This window comes from Lagopus leucura, unplaced genomic scaffold (assembly GCF_019238085.1).
Source record: "Lagopus leucura isolate 7727_CA_CO unplaced genomic scaffold, USGS_WTPT01 Super-Scaffold_100008, whole genome shotgun sequence".
NCBI lineage: Eukaryota > Metazoa > Chordata > Aves > Galliformes > Phasianidae > Lagopus > Lagopus leucura.
The window spans coordinates 5,200,276-5,214,391 of NW_024962265.1; the positions used below are offsets into that span (position 1 = coordinate 5,200,276).

A 14,116-nucleotide genomic window follows, 5' to 3' on the forward strand; every position below is an offset into this window, starting at 1 on the left:
AAAAATAAAAATAAAAATAAAAATAAAAATAAAAATAAAAATAAAAATAAAAATAAAAATAAAAATAAAAATTGGGAGAGTTGGCAGTGCTCCCTTGGCTATTACAATAATCCCCCAGTCTTGATTACAGGAGCTAGCCCTACCTTGCCAATCTCTGCTTTATCACTCTTTGTAAAACATGTAGGCACGTACCATCACTGAGTGTATATTTTATAGTGAGTACTTCCTTGCTTTTCTTCCCTCCTATAATATCTGCTAATGCTAATTTAAAGACTTTTCCCTCACATACCTCGCAAGCTTCAGTGGCTAGCCTTTGCTTTGTCTTTGGGGAAGGCTAATAATGTGGATGAATTTCGTTGTATTATTTGATTGTCTTATTTTAGAAAGACAATGCAAGCTGCAATAAGCACTAGCAAGCTTTCAAGAAGGAAAAAAAGATTCCTTCTTCAAATATATACAGATTGCATGGAAGGTATAGTTCAAAGGTGATGGATGTCGCTTGAATGTTTGTATTGAATTTGGCTGGCATTGAATTGCATCAAAAAACCAGCAGTTTTTTAAGTGAACCTGCCTGTGTAAGAAGAACCTGGGAAGTACTATACAGACAGTGTAAACACAGAGGTTTTTATATTCTACTGGATTACTGCAGAAAATTTGAATGCCTCCAAATTATATTATCTATGAAGATTTTCTATCATCTATTAATGCTGTGGCTGGAGTAAACATTTTCTCATGCAGAAATATTTCACCTGTATATGACCATTCAGAGCACATAAATATGTGTGGAGCTCATTAAAAACACAAAGGAATTCTCTTAATTTCAGTAGACAGCCAATGTGTTTTGCTTTCTGAAGTCATGCAGGAGAAGAATCCATGCTTTTGGCTTTTCAGACACCTAAATCCTCTACAGCTGGGGCTTTTTATACTTTCTCAATGTATGTTCTTTTGTTTCAAGTGCATTCCAAACACTCTCACAGTTTTGTTGCATTTTGGGATGAACTTCTGGCCCATTCTGAGCCCTTTTCAATTCATTTCACCCTTCTTTTGCAACCCAAGCCAGATTTCTTCCTGTTGCAGAGTCTGTAGGAGCAGATGGGTGAGAGAAACTCTGTGAGATTCTGCTTTCTGAATATTTCCCTCTAATTGTTGTATTGGCTCAGTGGATCTGGAGGGACCAGTTGGAAGCCAAGGGCCATCTGCACAAAAGCTCTATACTTTTGCATTGGCCCAAGGATCCTTTATATCCTCTGACTCGTTTGTGGCTTCATTCCAGCAGAGCCATACTGAAGGAGGGCTTCTCCTGCTATGACCCCTTTAGGGATATCATATTAAAAGTAAAGGTCAGTGAGAAACTCTTTCCAGCTCAAGGAATAGCTGTTTCTTAAAGATAACTACTAGTTTTGAAAATGTTGACCTCAGGGACTAAAAGCATTGAGCTTTTGTAACACTAATTCCATTGAAAGTCCTTAATTTAACCCCTACAATTTGCATTTTTTTTGAAGATAAGAAATTAAACAATTTGATTTAGCATTCTTGGAGAACCAGATTTTGAAGGAAGTGTGGCTCTTGCCAATCCATGTGTAGCTCCTGTTCATGGGAGAAGGAGAAGCACCTGGAGAGGAAAACCAAGGCTCCGCAGCTTACGAGATGTGCTTATTCAGATGGTGAAAGTGTGTGATGTGGAGTTTGGCCAAGTCTGGATACAAGATCTGTAAATCTGGCTGGGCTTTCAAGAAACAACAGAAGGAGGGAGAGAGGCTTTTGATTCCCTTGGCCTCTCTGAGATTGGAAGTCATCTCACTGACCTGCAGCAGCTTGGAAATTGGGCATCCAGACTCCCTATAATGTCAGTGGAGAGGATTCATTCCTAGGCAGCAAGTCATTTTACCATGTTAGTCTTACCTACTTTAATTCAATGAATTCATACTCTCTCCCTTGACTGTAAAAAAAAGCCTGGGTAATTTTAATTCTCGTGAAGTTAGATCAGATGGATCTCTCCAACTAAGACTGGGAAATTTTCACTTGAAAAAAGCACATTTCATGCCAGGAATGCGTTAAGAGATTGTGTAACTTGGAAATGGACTGAAATCCTGTGCAAGTCAACCGATGGTTCTAACTTTCGGTTGGATTTAAGCATGTATTCTTAAATAACGTGATTACCAGGGTAGAATCCAATATGGACTTAAAAGTTGTTTTAGGGGCTTTCCTAACTCAAACAGTAAGTAGTCAGGATACCTTAAGCACTTCTGAGATAAGCAGCTTTTCTAAAGGTAGGCACACCGTATGTATGATTTAATGGAGGTAACAGTCTCCTGTCCCTTTCAATTCTTTAAGTATTGCTGGAGTAACACTGCACTTTCAGACTCAGCCTGAAAAGACTTTCCCCCAGTTTGTAACATAAGCATCCAGAATGGCTGGTATCAGTGCCAGGAAATGGATGCTTTTTGGCCTAGAAATGATTAAGGTATTTTACCTTAATCCACAGTTTTTAACCTGCAGTCAGAATATAATTCAAAAAGAATAAATCCTTATAATTGGGATAGATACAATTTCCAAAGAAAGATAGGCAACAGCAGAGGTCAAGCTATTGGAAACTGCTTAGGAGTGATTCAGACGCAACTCTGATTATCACCACCGATTTTGAAATTCTCTGTGCATATCTTGTCACTAAAATGTGGTCAGTGCTTTATCAGCATTTGTTCAGCAAGCAAATTAAGCTATTTCCTAATATAATTTTACTATAATATTTGGAAACCCAGATCTGAAGAGATCTCGGAAGACTTCAGGAATGGTTTGTGATTCTGCTGCCTCCTCTACAAATAACCCAATAATTTCAAATTTACAGATATCACAGGAGAAAAGCTGTGGTGACTGAAACGAGGCAAATTGCCTCATTGTATGAAAGTTTGTGTCGGAGGCAGAGCAAGGAGTTGTAGAATATAAATCTCGTGCTCTCAAATTTCCCCGTGTTTTCACAGAACTGCATCTGTGACTGTGCAGCACTACAAAAATTTCCTGCGAATGTGCTAATAGGCCTTATGAGAATGTTCTATCACCATCCATCTGTCACTTTTTAACAGGCCTGATTGGCAAGCACTTGTAACAACTGACATCTGTTCTTGCTTATTGATATGTAGATTTATGGTAATTGCTGTGAACAATAAGACACAAAATTACCTAAGGTGAACATTAAATTAAATTTTCATGCCCCTATCCTTATAAATAATTTTTTTAAAAATCTTAAGTTTCAAGCAAGGCATACCTTGCATCTGTTTTGTACATAATTTAATTGTTTTTTTAATCTGCCAAATAGCAAAATGAAAGTTGAATTTCCTTGCAATTTATTTGCCAAGCTAATAGCGCATTGGTAAATACATGTTATTAAAAATGGAATCAAACTGTACTGTGATTCTGTTGTGGTTTTGATTTTTTTTTATCATTTCACTTTAATTCCCAACATTGTCTCTATCATGAAGATCAAGACTTATTCCTTGCCCAGAAATGTTTTTCCCCTACAGGGGGACTTCCATTTTTCATGTGTAACTCTGCCTGTGAGGCTGCTCTTCAGCGTTAAGCAATTTGCATTTCTTGAGAGAGAGGTGCATTTGCTGAGTGAGCAGCACTTTCAAATGAGAGCGATTTACTCATTTTCAGTCCAGCTCCATTGTGGGATTTGGGACTGTTTTAAAAAAGTTGCAGGATGTGAAATGTGCGAGGACAGTATGTGAAAAAGGAGAGAATGACCGAGCAGATTAGTCCCACAGAACTATACCTTGACTGAAGTTCAATTGAATCAAAATCCCCATTTGAAAGGAAAGTACATTTTGGATTTGGAACTTGAGAGTATTTGGTTTCCCTTCTCCAATTTTGTCTTAGCAAGTGGGATATTGATGCGCTTGTCAAGTTGATGGGCAAAGCCAACGAAGGGAGAGACGATAAACTGCCTAGGGAACATAAAACTTTGATGACAAGAGTTATTTTTTTTTTGAAAGTTGGAGCAAAATGAATCCTAAAGAGGTTGTGTATTAAATGATAAATAGCTGACACAAGCAGCTATAGGGCATGCTGGGGGACTGCATGTGCTCTGAGCCACTGCTGACAGCCACTCCAGGGCACTCAGTGCTGTGGGGCTCTTTGGGCTCCTTCTCATGACAGCAGCAGGCAGGTTGGTTGCTTTTTTACCTGAAGGCACTATAGCTGACACCCCATAACATCTGCAGAGCTGGTTGGTGGCCAGTATCTTTTAGTCACCTCCGCGCTCAAACAGACTGGGTGGAGAAACAACTCCGTCACTGCCTCACTTGTTTATTCATCTCCTTTTGGCATAGAAACTCTTTCTTTAATTTGATGTATCCCTCTTGTCCTTGCACAGGAAATGTCCCACTATAAAATAATGCTTTTCATGATGATGCAATGCTGGTATTAGTTTTGCATCCACACAGGCACAACAGTGACACGCAGGGCCCAAGAGAGCTGTTGTTTGTTCTGTTGACCTTGTTTTGCCACTTCCTTGAGAGCTGTACAATGTATGTACATTGCCTTCCAGCTCCCATCCTTCTGTGCTCACACTCTTTGCTGCTACAGTCTTCTTCAGCTTTGCATGCATACACAAGGCCCTGTATATGAAATGCAAAAAAGAAAGCAGTATTAAATTGCTTATGAATCTATTTATGTCCATACTGATGTTTAGAGAAAGATTCCCACATTTTCCAGAAGCATCTGGGATTTGGTTTGAGGAAGCTCCTGTACTGTTCTGTGTGATTTGCTCACTATTATTTAATCCTGCTGTATGTGCTGTTTAAAAATTGGAAGTGGAAACCTCACCACAGAAGAAATATAAGCTGATTATGACTGATCCTACTGATGAATTACTTACCAGAGGGTGATAGAAATCCATGCTGCCATGTCGAAGAGCCAACCCACTGCTTTATCAAATGTCCATTATAGTGTGGCATGAAAAAGGGGCTCTGTGAAGATGAACAATGTCTGCTGGACATTTTAGGCTGTATAACTTATATTTCTTATAAAAGAGGAAAGTAAAAGGTACCTGAGGACCAAATTCACAAAAAAAAAAAATGCCTCTCTGTTTCGTTTTTTCCTTCTCAAACGTGCTTACAAAGCTATAGGTTTGAACTCCTTTTTTTCTTCTTCTTCTCCAAGCTGATATGAGGTTCACCTGGTATGAGAAACAAAGTGTGCACAAAGAAGTAATATCTCTCTCTTGTTAGACAAGCTAACATTCAAAAGAAAAGGAAAAGAAAAGAATGAGTTTTCAGGCACTTGAGCTCTTCTCTGAATGTTCCCCAAGACTCAGGTAGTCTTCTCAGCTCTGTCATTTGATCTAAAAGAAAGTATTACTCTTCATATAAGCATCATATAACTAGTATTATGGTTTATGGTCTATGTTATGGTCTGTGTCTGCTTTTTCAGTTCTACCAAGGGCTCAAACACGTGGAGATCTCTCATGTCCAAACCAACTTGGTAAACACACACTGCCATCCAAAAAATCTGTTCCATGCCAATATGTTGCCTTGTGATCACTCCTTTGGACAGTTGCATCTTATCCATAGGATTCTGAGAAGGATCCAATCTGATTAATATTAGCACCTAACTTGTATCTGTGTTATAGTCTCATACTGAAACAGTCCTCTGTAGAATAGGGGCTTAAGTACTTGGCATAGTCCAATCTAAAAGATAGGTGCCTTAAAAGAGACTCCCAATTGCTCTAAGTCAAATGAATGCCATTTGCTGTTCCTTGTTCATCTTTTTTTCCATTTCACATAATTTGTATTTATTGTTTCTCCTTTTTAACTCGCCATCTAAGTTAAATCCTTTGCTGTTTAAACGAATGCATTCCTTGAAGATCTTCATTGAAATGCAGGTGTACCTCCCCCATATCTTCTGAAATAATGAAGTAACAGCTGACTGAGTACTCTTGTTATCACAATGTAGAGCTTATGGTCTGAAAGTCTCCGCTTCAGTGATGGTGCTTTGATCAGTCTGATACTAATTTGATGCTCTTAATACATACCTGGTTTTAGAAATGAACTATCCAAAGGAAAATCAGTACAACTATTGGCTACTGCACAGTGCAGTCTTAGTAGATACATTCAGATGGGACACGGGAAACAAATTATATTCATCCTAATTATATGACCCTATATTGAATCTGTTTTAAATGTTAAGTTATCTTCATTACACCCCCTGTTGTGTCAGGGAATAGTATTGCTCCTGGGATTCACACAGAGTTTAAATGACTTCTAATTCCACTCTTCCCTTATCGAAGTGACACCAGCCAGATTTAATTTTCCTAACCATAGGCTGGTGCCATTGCCATATTCTCTGACTATGAAGGCAGAAAGGTGAGAGATGCTATCTGGGGGCTTTAAGTGGCTCCCAGATTGTAAGTGTCTTGGGAGTAAAGGAAACTGAATCTCATGGGAAGATACACCCATTGAAAATAGTTTATTGGTTTTTTGGGTTTTGTTGCTGTTGTTTTTTATGGCACCTTTTAATTAACTCTATTGCTTCTCCACACAGGCATGAACGCTTTACAATTACAGAATTTGGCAACTTTAGCAGCTGCAGCAGCCGCTGCCCAAACCTCAGCTACTACCACCAATGCAAATCCTCTCTCCACAACGACTGGTGCTCTGGGAGCCCTCACAAGTCCTGGTAAGAGCAGAATGCTTGCTTTCAAGATGCAAAAATGAGAGCAAATAGGAAGAAAATATTTAAAACTGATACCATGCTGTGGCTAAGTTGTGTGCTTGTGTAAATTCTGGAAACCCTTTTAATAACTGGATACACTTTTTGTTGCTGTTATTTTTAAGAAAATAACTTATTTTTCAAGCTGTCCAATATGGACTTGTTCTCCATTGCAGACACATTTCAGGGGTCATCAAAGCCTAACAGACCCGTCTTGCAAAGTTTTACATCAAGTTTACAGATGCATGAGAAATTTAAGTTAATTTTAACTTCTCGGAAAGGGTTCAGAACATGAGCTAATCCTTCCCATCCTACAGAAAGATTAAACAAGGTGGTACTTCTTAATTCCCAGGGGACAAATCTTTGACTCCAAGCCAATTGTGCACTTTTTTTCTTCACCCATCATAAATTTTTTATGCAGTCCTTCTCTCCTTTTTTCCTTCTCTTTTCCTTGCTGTAGTCTCTATGGAGCTGTCTTGTGGTCCTAACTGAGAATCAGAATTGATAACAGGTGCTTAAGGAGTGCACAGCCACAATCTGACTTAATTGCCTCAAACTGTATGGGGAAATAAGGAGTAGGCTAAGAGACAGTGGTGCCTCCATTGCCAACATGTACACTTTCATCCATGAACTTCCCATGTCTGCAAAGCCTTTGCCACTGAGGTAGTGCAGATCAAGAGGTTAGTAACACTTCAGCATCCCTGAAGTCCATGGAGAGAGAAGTTGATTCAGTGTAGTTATACTGGGTTTACAGTGAAGTAGCTGAGTGAAAATCTGGCCGCTTATGTAAAGATAAAGGCTGTAGGGTGTAATTATTTGCATCATGAAGTGTGTTTATTGCTGTTCTAAAGAACATTCATATTATTTTAGACACCACTAAAGAACATTTGTGTTTAATCTTGTTTAAGTGTGTATTTATTCCCCATGAAAAAGTAATTCATGGCAGACGGTTTGAGCACATCAGTAAGGAAAACAGCCTTCACTGCACAATAGAACTGGGACCGAATGTGGTGCCGGGTGTTAAAGCTGGCCAACACTTACCATTATATTACAGTTTTATTGTTCATTTGGGGGAGAGGTTAAATGGAAGGCAGCTTGACTGAATAGTGAGTTTGTGTAGGCTTTTGCTGTTTCTTATGTGAGCCTCTTGACCTAAAAATAATCCGGCACAACAGACTTAAGAAGTAAATTAGGGAAAAATGACTTGGTTTTGCTGATATTTTGTATTTTTTATTTATTTTTTTTAAAGTCTGAGCTTACTCTTGTCTCCATCCTGGAGCTGGATCTTAATACATTGCAGAAGGGTAGCCTGAGTGTCTGTGCTTCTGCTCTACTGTCTTCATGTCACCTATTTAGAGAAATGTTGCATTTCTTGCAACATTAGTTGTTTCCTGCAATTTAGATGTTAAATGTCTGGGTAGCCTGTCCTCCCAACGCATACTCAGCATCTCTTGAGCTACACTCACTAGACCTCTTAAAACAACTAAACATACTGCATAGCAGTACAGAGGGTCTAGAAGTGAACTTTCCTATCAGTTGTGGGGCATGAGAATCTCAGGCAGCAGCATACTTCTGTTGTGGTATTTGCCTTGCCATGTTAGCACAGGACTCAAAATTCATATTTTAGGTCCACATTTTCCTCTCTCCCTCTCTAACACAATCTCCTTATCCAGCCTGGCTGAGTTGCTGGTCCCTCCTAACCCAGGCTCCTGAATGCCTGGATGGATGGGTGACTTTAGCCCATGTCCAAGCCTGCAGAAGCTTAGGAAGATGCTTTGGCTGGGAAGGTATTTCTTCAATATAAGAGTTCTTGGGGTGCCATCTTAGAGCAAGTAGCAGGGTTTTCCAAAGAGGTTAATTATTCTGGCTCACACTTTAAAGGTATGATATTTTTAAAAAATCTGGGACATTTAACCTCTGAAATGGTGTATTCTGAATGACAGTGCTTCCTATAGACAGTCTTATAGACAGGTTGGCGTACCAAAGAGAAAATCCGTATCTAGTAGCTTCCTTAACCTGTTTCTATTGCACAACCAGCCTAAAAACAACCCCTGATAAAATGTCTTTCAGTTTGAGCTTTCTTACCTTGTTCCACATTCTCTACCCTATTAAGTATTTTTTAAACCTAAACAGTATTTTCAATGGCTCTTCTCTGCTCTGTATGAAATGAATTTAGTTCAATAAAGCTTGTCAGAGTAGCTCAAAGTATTTTCATTAGAATTTGAAATATGTTGGCAGAAAACATTTAAATGTGCCTCTCAGAGTGTGAATGTTTGGAGGCCTTGAGGATATTTTTTTGTTCCAGTTTTCTTTTAATAGAACACTTCAGTTTGTTGTGTTTCATAAGTGTAAATTATTTTGTCTGATTTCAAAGCCTGCACAAACCCCAGTAAGAAATGTTTGTGTCTCTCCAGATAATGCATTAAATTAATATTTCTCAGTTCAGAAAACTACCCAAATTTAGGAGAGTGTAAGGGTACATGCTTAAATTGAATTATTTCCTTGATGCTGTTAAAGCCAAAATCCTACTCTGAACAGGAATGGACTTGAGCACGTACTTCTAATATGCCTTAAACTGTGCCAGCCACATCATAAGTCACATCCACATTTTTACCCTTATGTAATTCTATCCTTCCTGAAGATCTCTCTTGAATGTGTCTTCGACCAAAACCTGGAATCACAGAATCATATAACAGCCCGTGTAGGAAGGGACTCATAAGGATCATTGAGTCCAACACGAGGCCCCACACGGGACCACCCATGCTCTTGTTTTGTCCTTTGTCTGTGTCTGTCATAAGAATCCCAGATTATTGTTAATTACTTCCATTCAAATTCATCTCGCAGCTTAAGTTTACATAGATAAGATTAGCAACCTTCAATGCATCAGACTGATGGAGGTCAGACCAACTTTGATGCATTGGCAACACAGAAAAACAGGCCAGGAGGTGAGAAACCATGGTATCTGATGTTTGAGCATGTCAAGTTCTGCTGCTGACTTCTAATTGCAACATGCTCACAAGAAAAATATTCACTGTGATTCAGTAGTGATTGTTCAATTTGTACGAAACTCTTTCTTCAAGATTCACATATTTCCAAGCAAATTAAATTCCAATGATCTTTCTCTCATATGTGCTGTATACTTATTAAAAAGCTTTGACCGCCACAGAGTCTAAGGACAGTCGTTCTCCTTCATGTACTAAATACTTTCTCTTAAGCTTGAAACACTATTCATTCAGAAAGAACAGAGACAATGCAATCCCCCAAACTATTAATTTTTTTATAATTGTAAATTTATAATTTCAATTTTGCATGCCCATGGAAGTCTCTCCCTACAGCATTGTTAGAAATGATTTTTTAAAAGCCTTTGCTTAAAAAAACATAAAAGATTAAGCTTTCATTTTAGTAAAAATCCCCTCAGGCAATAAATAGGTTCTTTTGTCTCTTGGCCCTGGAAAAAAAATTAAAATGGTTTAAATTGCCCATGGTTAAAGTAACTGTTTCTTGCAATTATCAGATGTTAGTGAATAAAAATGAAAATGAAATCAAGAAAGAATGAAAACCAGGTAAATGCATATTATGTCTTTCATGAGTTTCTCATGGGTCTTTTGAAGACTCATTTAATCATCTTCCTTGTCTTTTATTTTGATATGATAATTGTTTCCTTTATTTACTTTAATCACCTCTATTTGGTTAATTAATTCTTCAATTTCTTTTCATTTCACTCACTTACTTAGAGTATGTTCTTGTTTCAAAGGCAAGTGCCTGCAGTATTTCTTAATGTAATGGCCTTGGGGTAGCTTTTACCCAACTCTGTGGAGCCATGGATGTTGTCTGAGCCAGTTTGTCTCAACTTTCCCCTTGCTTCTTGCCAGAAGGTTGCATTTCTCATTATATCAACAAGGAGGTTGGAGGAACTATGTCAGGTGTAGATAGTGGCACTTACTTTGGGCAGGACAAATCTCAGGTGAGTGTTAGGGACTGTGACCTGCTCTCCAGAGAATATCCTTGCCATATTCTGCAGAAATTCTGACTAGTGCAAAGCCCGCAGAAAGGCTGCTCCTGCAGAGGTGGACATATGAACTTAGGATTAGTGTATCTCCCTCCAACACTCTGACATTTACTTTGCTTTACTTGACCCATTACCCTAATTTTCACAAGGATAATGTTTGGGGCTTTTTTTCTGGCTTTCACAGGTAGTACAACCTTGGTACTGTAAAAAATGTCCTGCTATCTTTTTGTAAACTACTATTAAGCAACATCAGAAACATATCTGCACTCTGAAAAGGAAGAATATGGAAGCTGGGTTTCAGATGCCAACTTATTTTTTCATCTTATAACTTTCCACCACTGCATAGATTTTTACTGTTGAATGTCACAGCATGAAAGACACAAAATCACATAGTTTTGAAGGATCTCTACCCAGAGTCTGTGCTCCAGGCTCCTGCTCAAACCAGAGCCACATAGAGCAGGTTGGTGAATGCTATGTCCAGCCATGGATTGAACATCTCCATAGAGAGAGATTCTGCTGCATCCATGGGCCTGTTTCAATTTTGTTTCTTAAAATTCTTACATAACTGTTCTTCAGTTGCCAGTAGGGAAGCTCTTAAACATAGTAGCTTAATGGGTTGTAATGGTGATAGGAGGACAGTTGGACTAGATGATCTTATAGGTCCTTTCCAACCTTGTGATTCTATGATTCTATGATACTCAGTATAACTTCTGAGTTGTGGAAGAATTGCTAAACCAGAAGCTAATTCAGTTGCATACTTAGGAGCCTTGATTTGATAGGATTAGGAGACTTGATTTGATTTGATAAGGAGAGTGCCTCCTTAGACTGAATGAATACAAGTCTATGGGGCCGGATGGCGTGCATCCCAGGGTCCTGAAAGAGCTGGCTGAGGTGGTTGCCGAGCCACTCTCCATCATATTTGAGAAGTCGTGGCTGTCAGGTGAGGTCCCGGATGACTGGAGGAAGGGTCACGTCACTCCCATATACAAGAAGGGGAGCAGGGAGGACCTGGGGAACTACAGGCCGGTGAGTCTCACCTCCGTGCCTGGGAAGATCATGGAACAGATCCTCCTGGACAACATGCTCGGTCACATAAAGAATGAGCATGTGATCCGAGACAGCCAGCACGGCTTCACCAAAGGAAGGTCATGCCTAACTAATCTTGTGGCCTTCTGTGATGGAGTGACGGCATTGGTGGACAAAGGGAAGGCGACCGATGTCATTTACCTGGACCTGAGCAAGGCCTTTGACATGGTCCCCCACCACATCCTCATCTCCAAATTGGAGGGAAGTGGATTTGATGGGTGGACGACCCAATGGATAAGCAATTGGTTGAAAGGCCGCAGACAGAGGGTGGTGGTCAATGGCTCTATGTCCAGGTGGAAGCCGGTAACAAGTGGTGTCCCCCAAGGGTCTGTCTTGGGACCGGTGCTCTTTAACATCTTTATTAATGACATCGATGAGGGAATTGAGTGCACCCTCAGCAAGTTTGCTGACGACACCAAGCTGAGTGGTGCGGTTGATATGGTGGAAGGAAGGGATGCCATTCAGAGGGACCTCGACAGGCTGGAGGGCTGGGCTCGGGTGAACCTGATGAGGTTCAACACGGCGAAGTGCAAGGTTTTGCATTTGGGCCGGAGGAACCCCAGGCACCTGTACAGGCTGGGAGGAGTGGTCCTTGAGAGCAGCTCGGCAGAGAAGGACCTGGGGGTCCTGATGGACGAGAGACTGAACATGAGCAGCCAGCAGTGCGCTCTGGCAGCTCGAAAGGCAAATGGGATCCTGGGCTCCATCAGGAGAGGGGTGGTCAGCAGGGACAGGGAGGTGATTGTCCCTCTCTACTCGGCTCTTGTGAGGCCCCATCTGGAGTACTGTGTCCAGGTGTGGAGCCCTCAGTACAAGAAAGACATAGAGATTTTGGAAAGGGTCCAGAGGAGGGCAACTAAGATGATCAGGGGGCTGGAGCACCTCCCCTATGAGGACAGGCTGAGGGAGTTGGGCTTGTTCAGCCTGGAGAAGAGAAGGCTGCGGGGTAACCTCATTGCAGCCTATCAATATACCTGAAGGGAACCTACACCCAGGAGGGGAGTAAACTCTTCAAAAGGGCTGATAACAGCAGGACTAGGGGAAATGGTTTTAAGTTGAAGGAGGGAAGATTTAGGTTGGATGTTAGGGGGAAGTTCTTTACTAGGAGAGTGGTTAGGCCCTGGAACGGGCTGCCCAGGGAGGTTGTGGATGCCCTGTCCTTGGACGTGTTTAAGGCCAGGTTGGACGGGGTCCTGGGCAACCTGATCTGAATGTCTATGTTTGGTGGCCCTGCCAGGCAGGGGGGTTGGAACTACATGATCCTTGAGGTCCCTTCCAACCCGGGTGATTCTGTGATTCTGTGATTTTCCATCACATTTTCATGATTATTTGATTCTCTAAACTATTATTTATTCACACCACTGAACTAGCTATTGATGCTTCTGTAACAGAACTCTTCAGGTTTATCTGCTGTGTAAACCTAAAAGGAAATCTGTGCAAAAAACATTGTCATTGTAGAAAGACAGACTTTTTTCTTTAACAACCTCTTAAAATCAAGCCCAGCTTTTGCTATATTCTGTCAGAATTCACCTTTTAAGCCTTATGTTGAAAAAAGCCCTCCTCACATAAAAAATGTAAAAATACTCATTTCAGACAGATGCTGACACTGAAGTATTATTGCCTTCCCCCTAAGAAAGGAACTCCATGAAGTATAGAATAAACTGAAAAAAGAGAAGAAAAAAATATTACCATTAGTGTCTGTCCTGAAAGAATTAGTTCAACTCTTCCCCCTGCTAAAAGCAGAGAATTATAACTCACAGTTAAAATCTGTGGTTCATTATTTTTTCTACCCCCTAATATGGCACAAAGGTTGTCTTTGTTAGTTGAAGGTATTCATGTTGTGAACACAATTGTTGTAATGTTAGCGATTTTATGGAATACACAAGGTGCTTCAGCTGGGAAGCAGTGGAGAGTGTTCAAATAATCATTCTTAGAAGATTCTCTTTTTGTTCACTTCAGTACAATACATTTTTCTCCAATCAGCAGTGCAAGGCTGCCGCCGTGACATTTTGTTAGAGGCCAGTACACCCACTGAGATAGCTGTGATTTGCTTCCAGGATGATCCAAAAATAACCCTGCCAGTAGGTGTGTAGGAAGGTCTGACAGTTTGCTGAAGACTGAATTGGACTAGATGTTTCATGTTGGAAGAGATCGGTTTAAAATGCAGAATGGCACTCTTTATACCGTAGTACAAATTGATTATTTTTGTACCATCTCATGTGGAATTAATGCAGGTTCCATTGTTACAAAAACATTTAAACTAAGCTTTGTTTGATTTGAAGTACGTAGGAAACTTAGCTCTCATAATGTTAA

The 14,116-nt window shown here is 40.2% G+C and overlaps 1 protein-coding gene across 17 annotated transcripts in view; it reads left to right on the forward strand.

The window, feature by feature from the left end:
- Nucleotides 1–14,116, forward strand: part of CELF2 (CUGBP Elav-like family member 2) — a 367,962-nt gene that overhangs the window by 324,520 nt on the left and 29,326 nt on the right. For all 17 annotated transcript variants that reach the window (XM_042872814.1, XM_042872812.1, XM_042872813.1 and 14 more), the window contains one exon: nt 6,541–6,675. In XM_042872814.1, the coding sequence (XP_042728748.1) occupies nt 6,541–6,675 (135 nt within the window). The remainder of the gene's footprint in view (nt 1–6,540; nt 6,676–14,116) is intronic.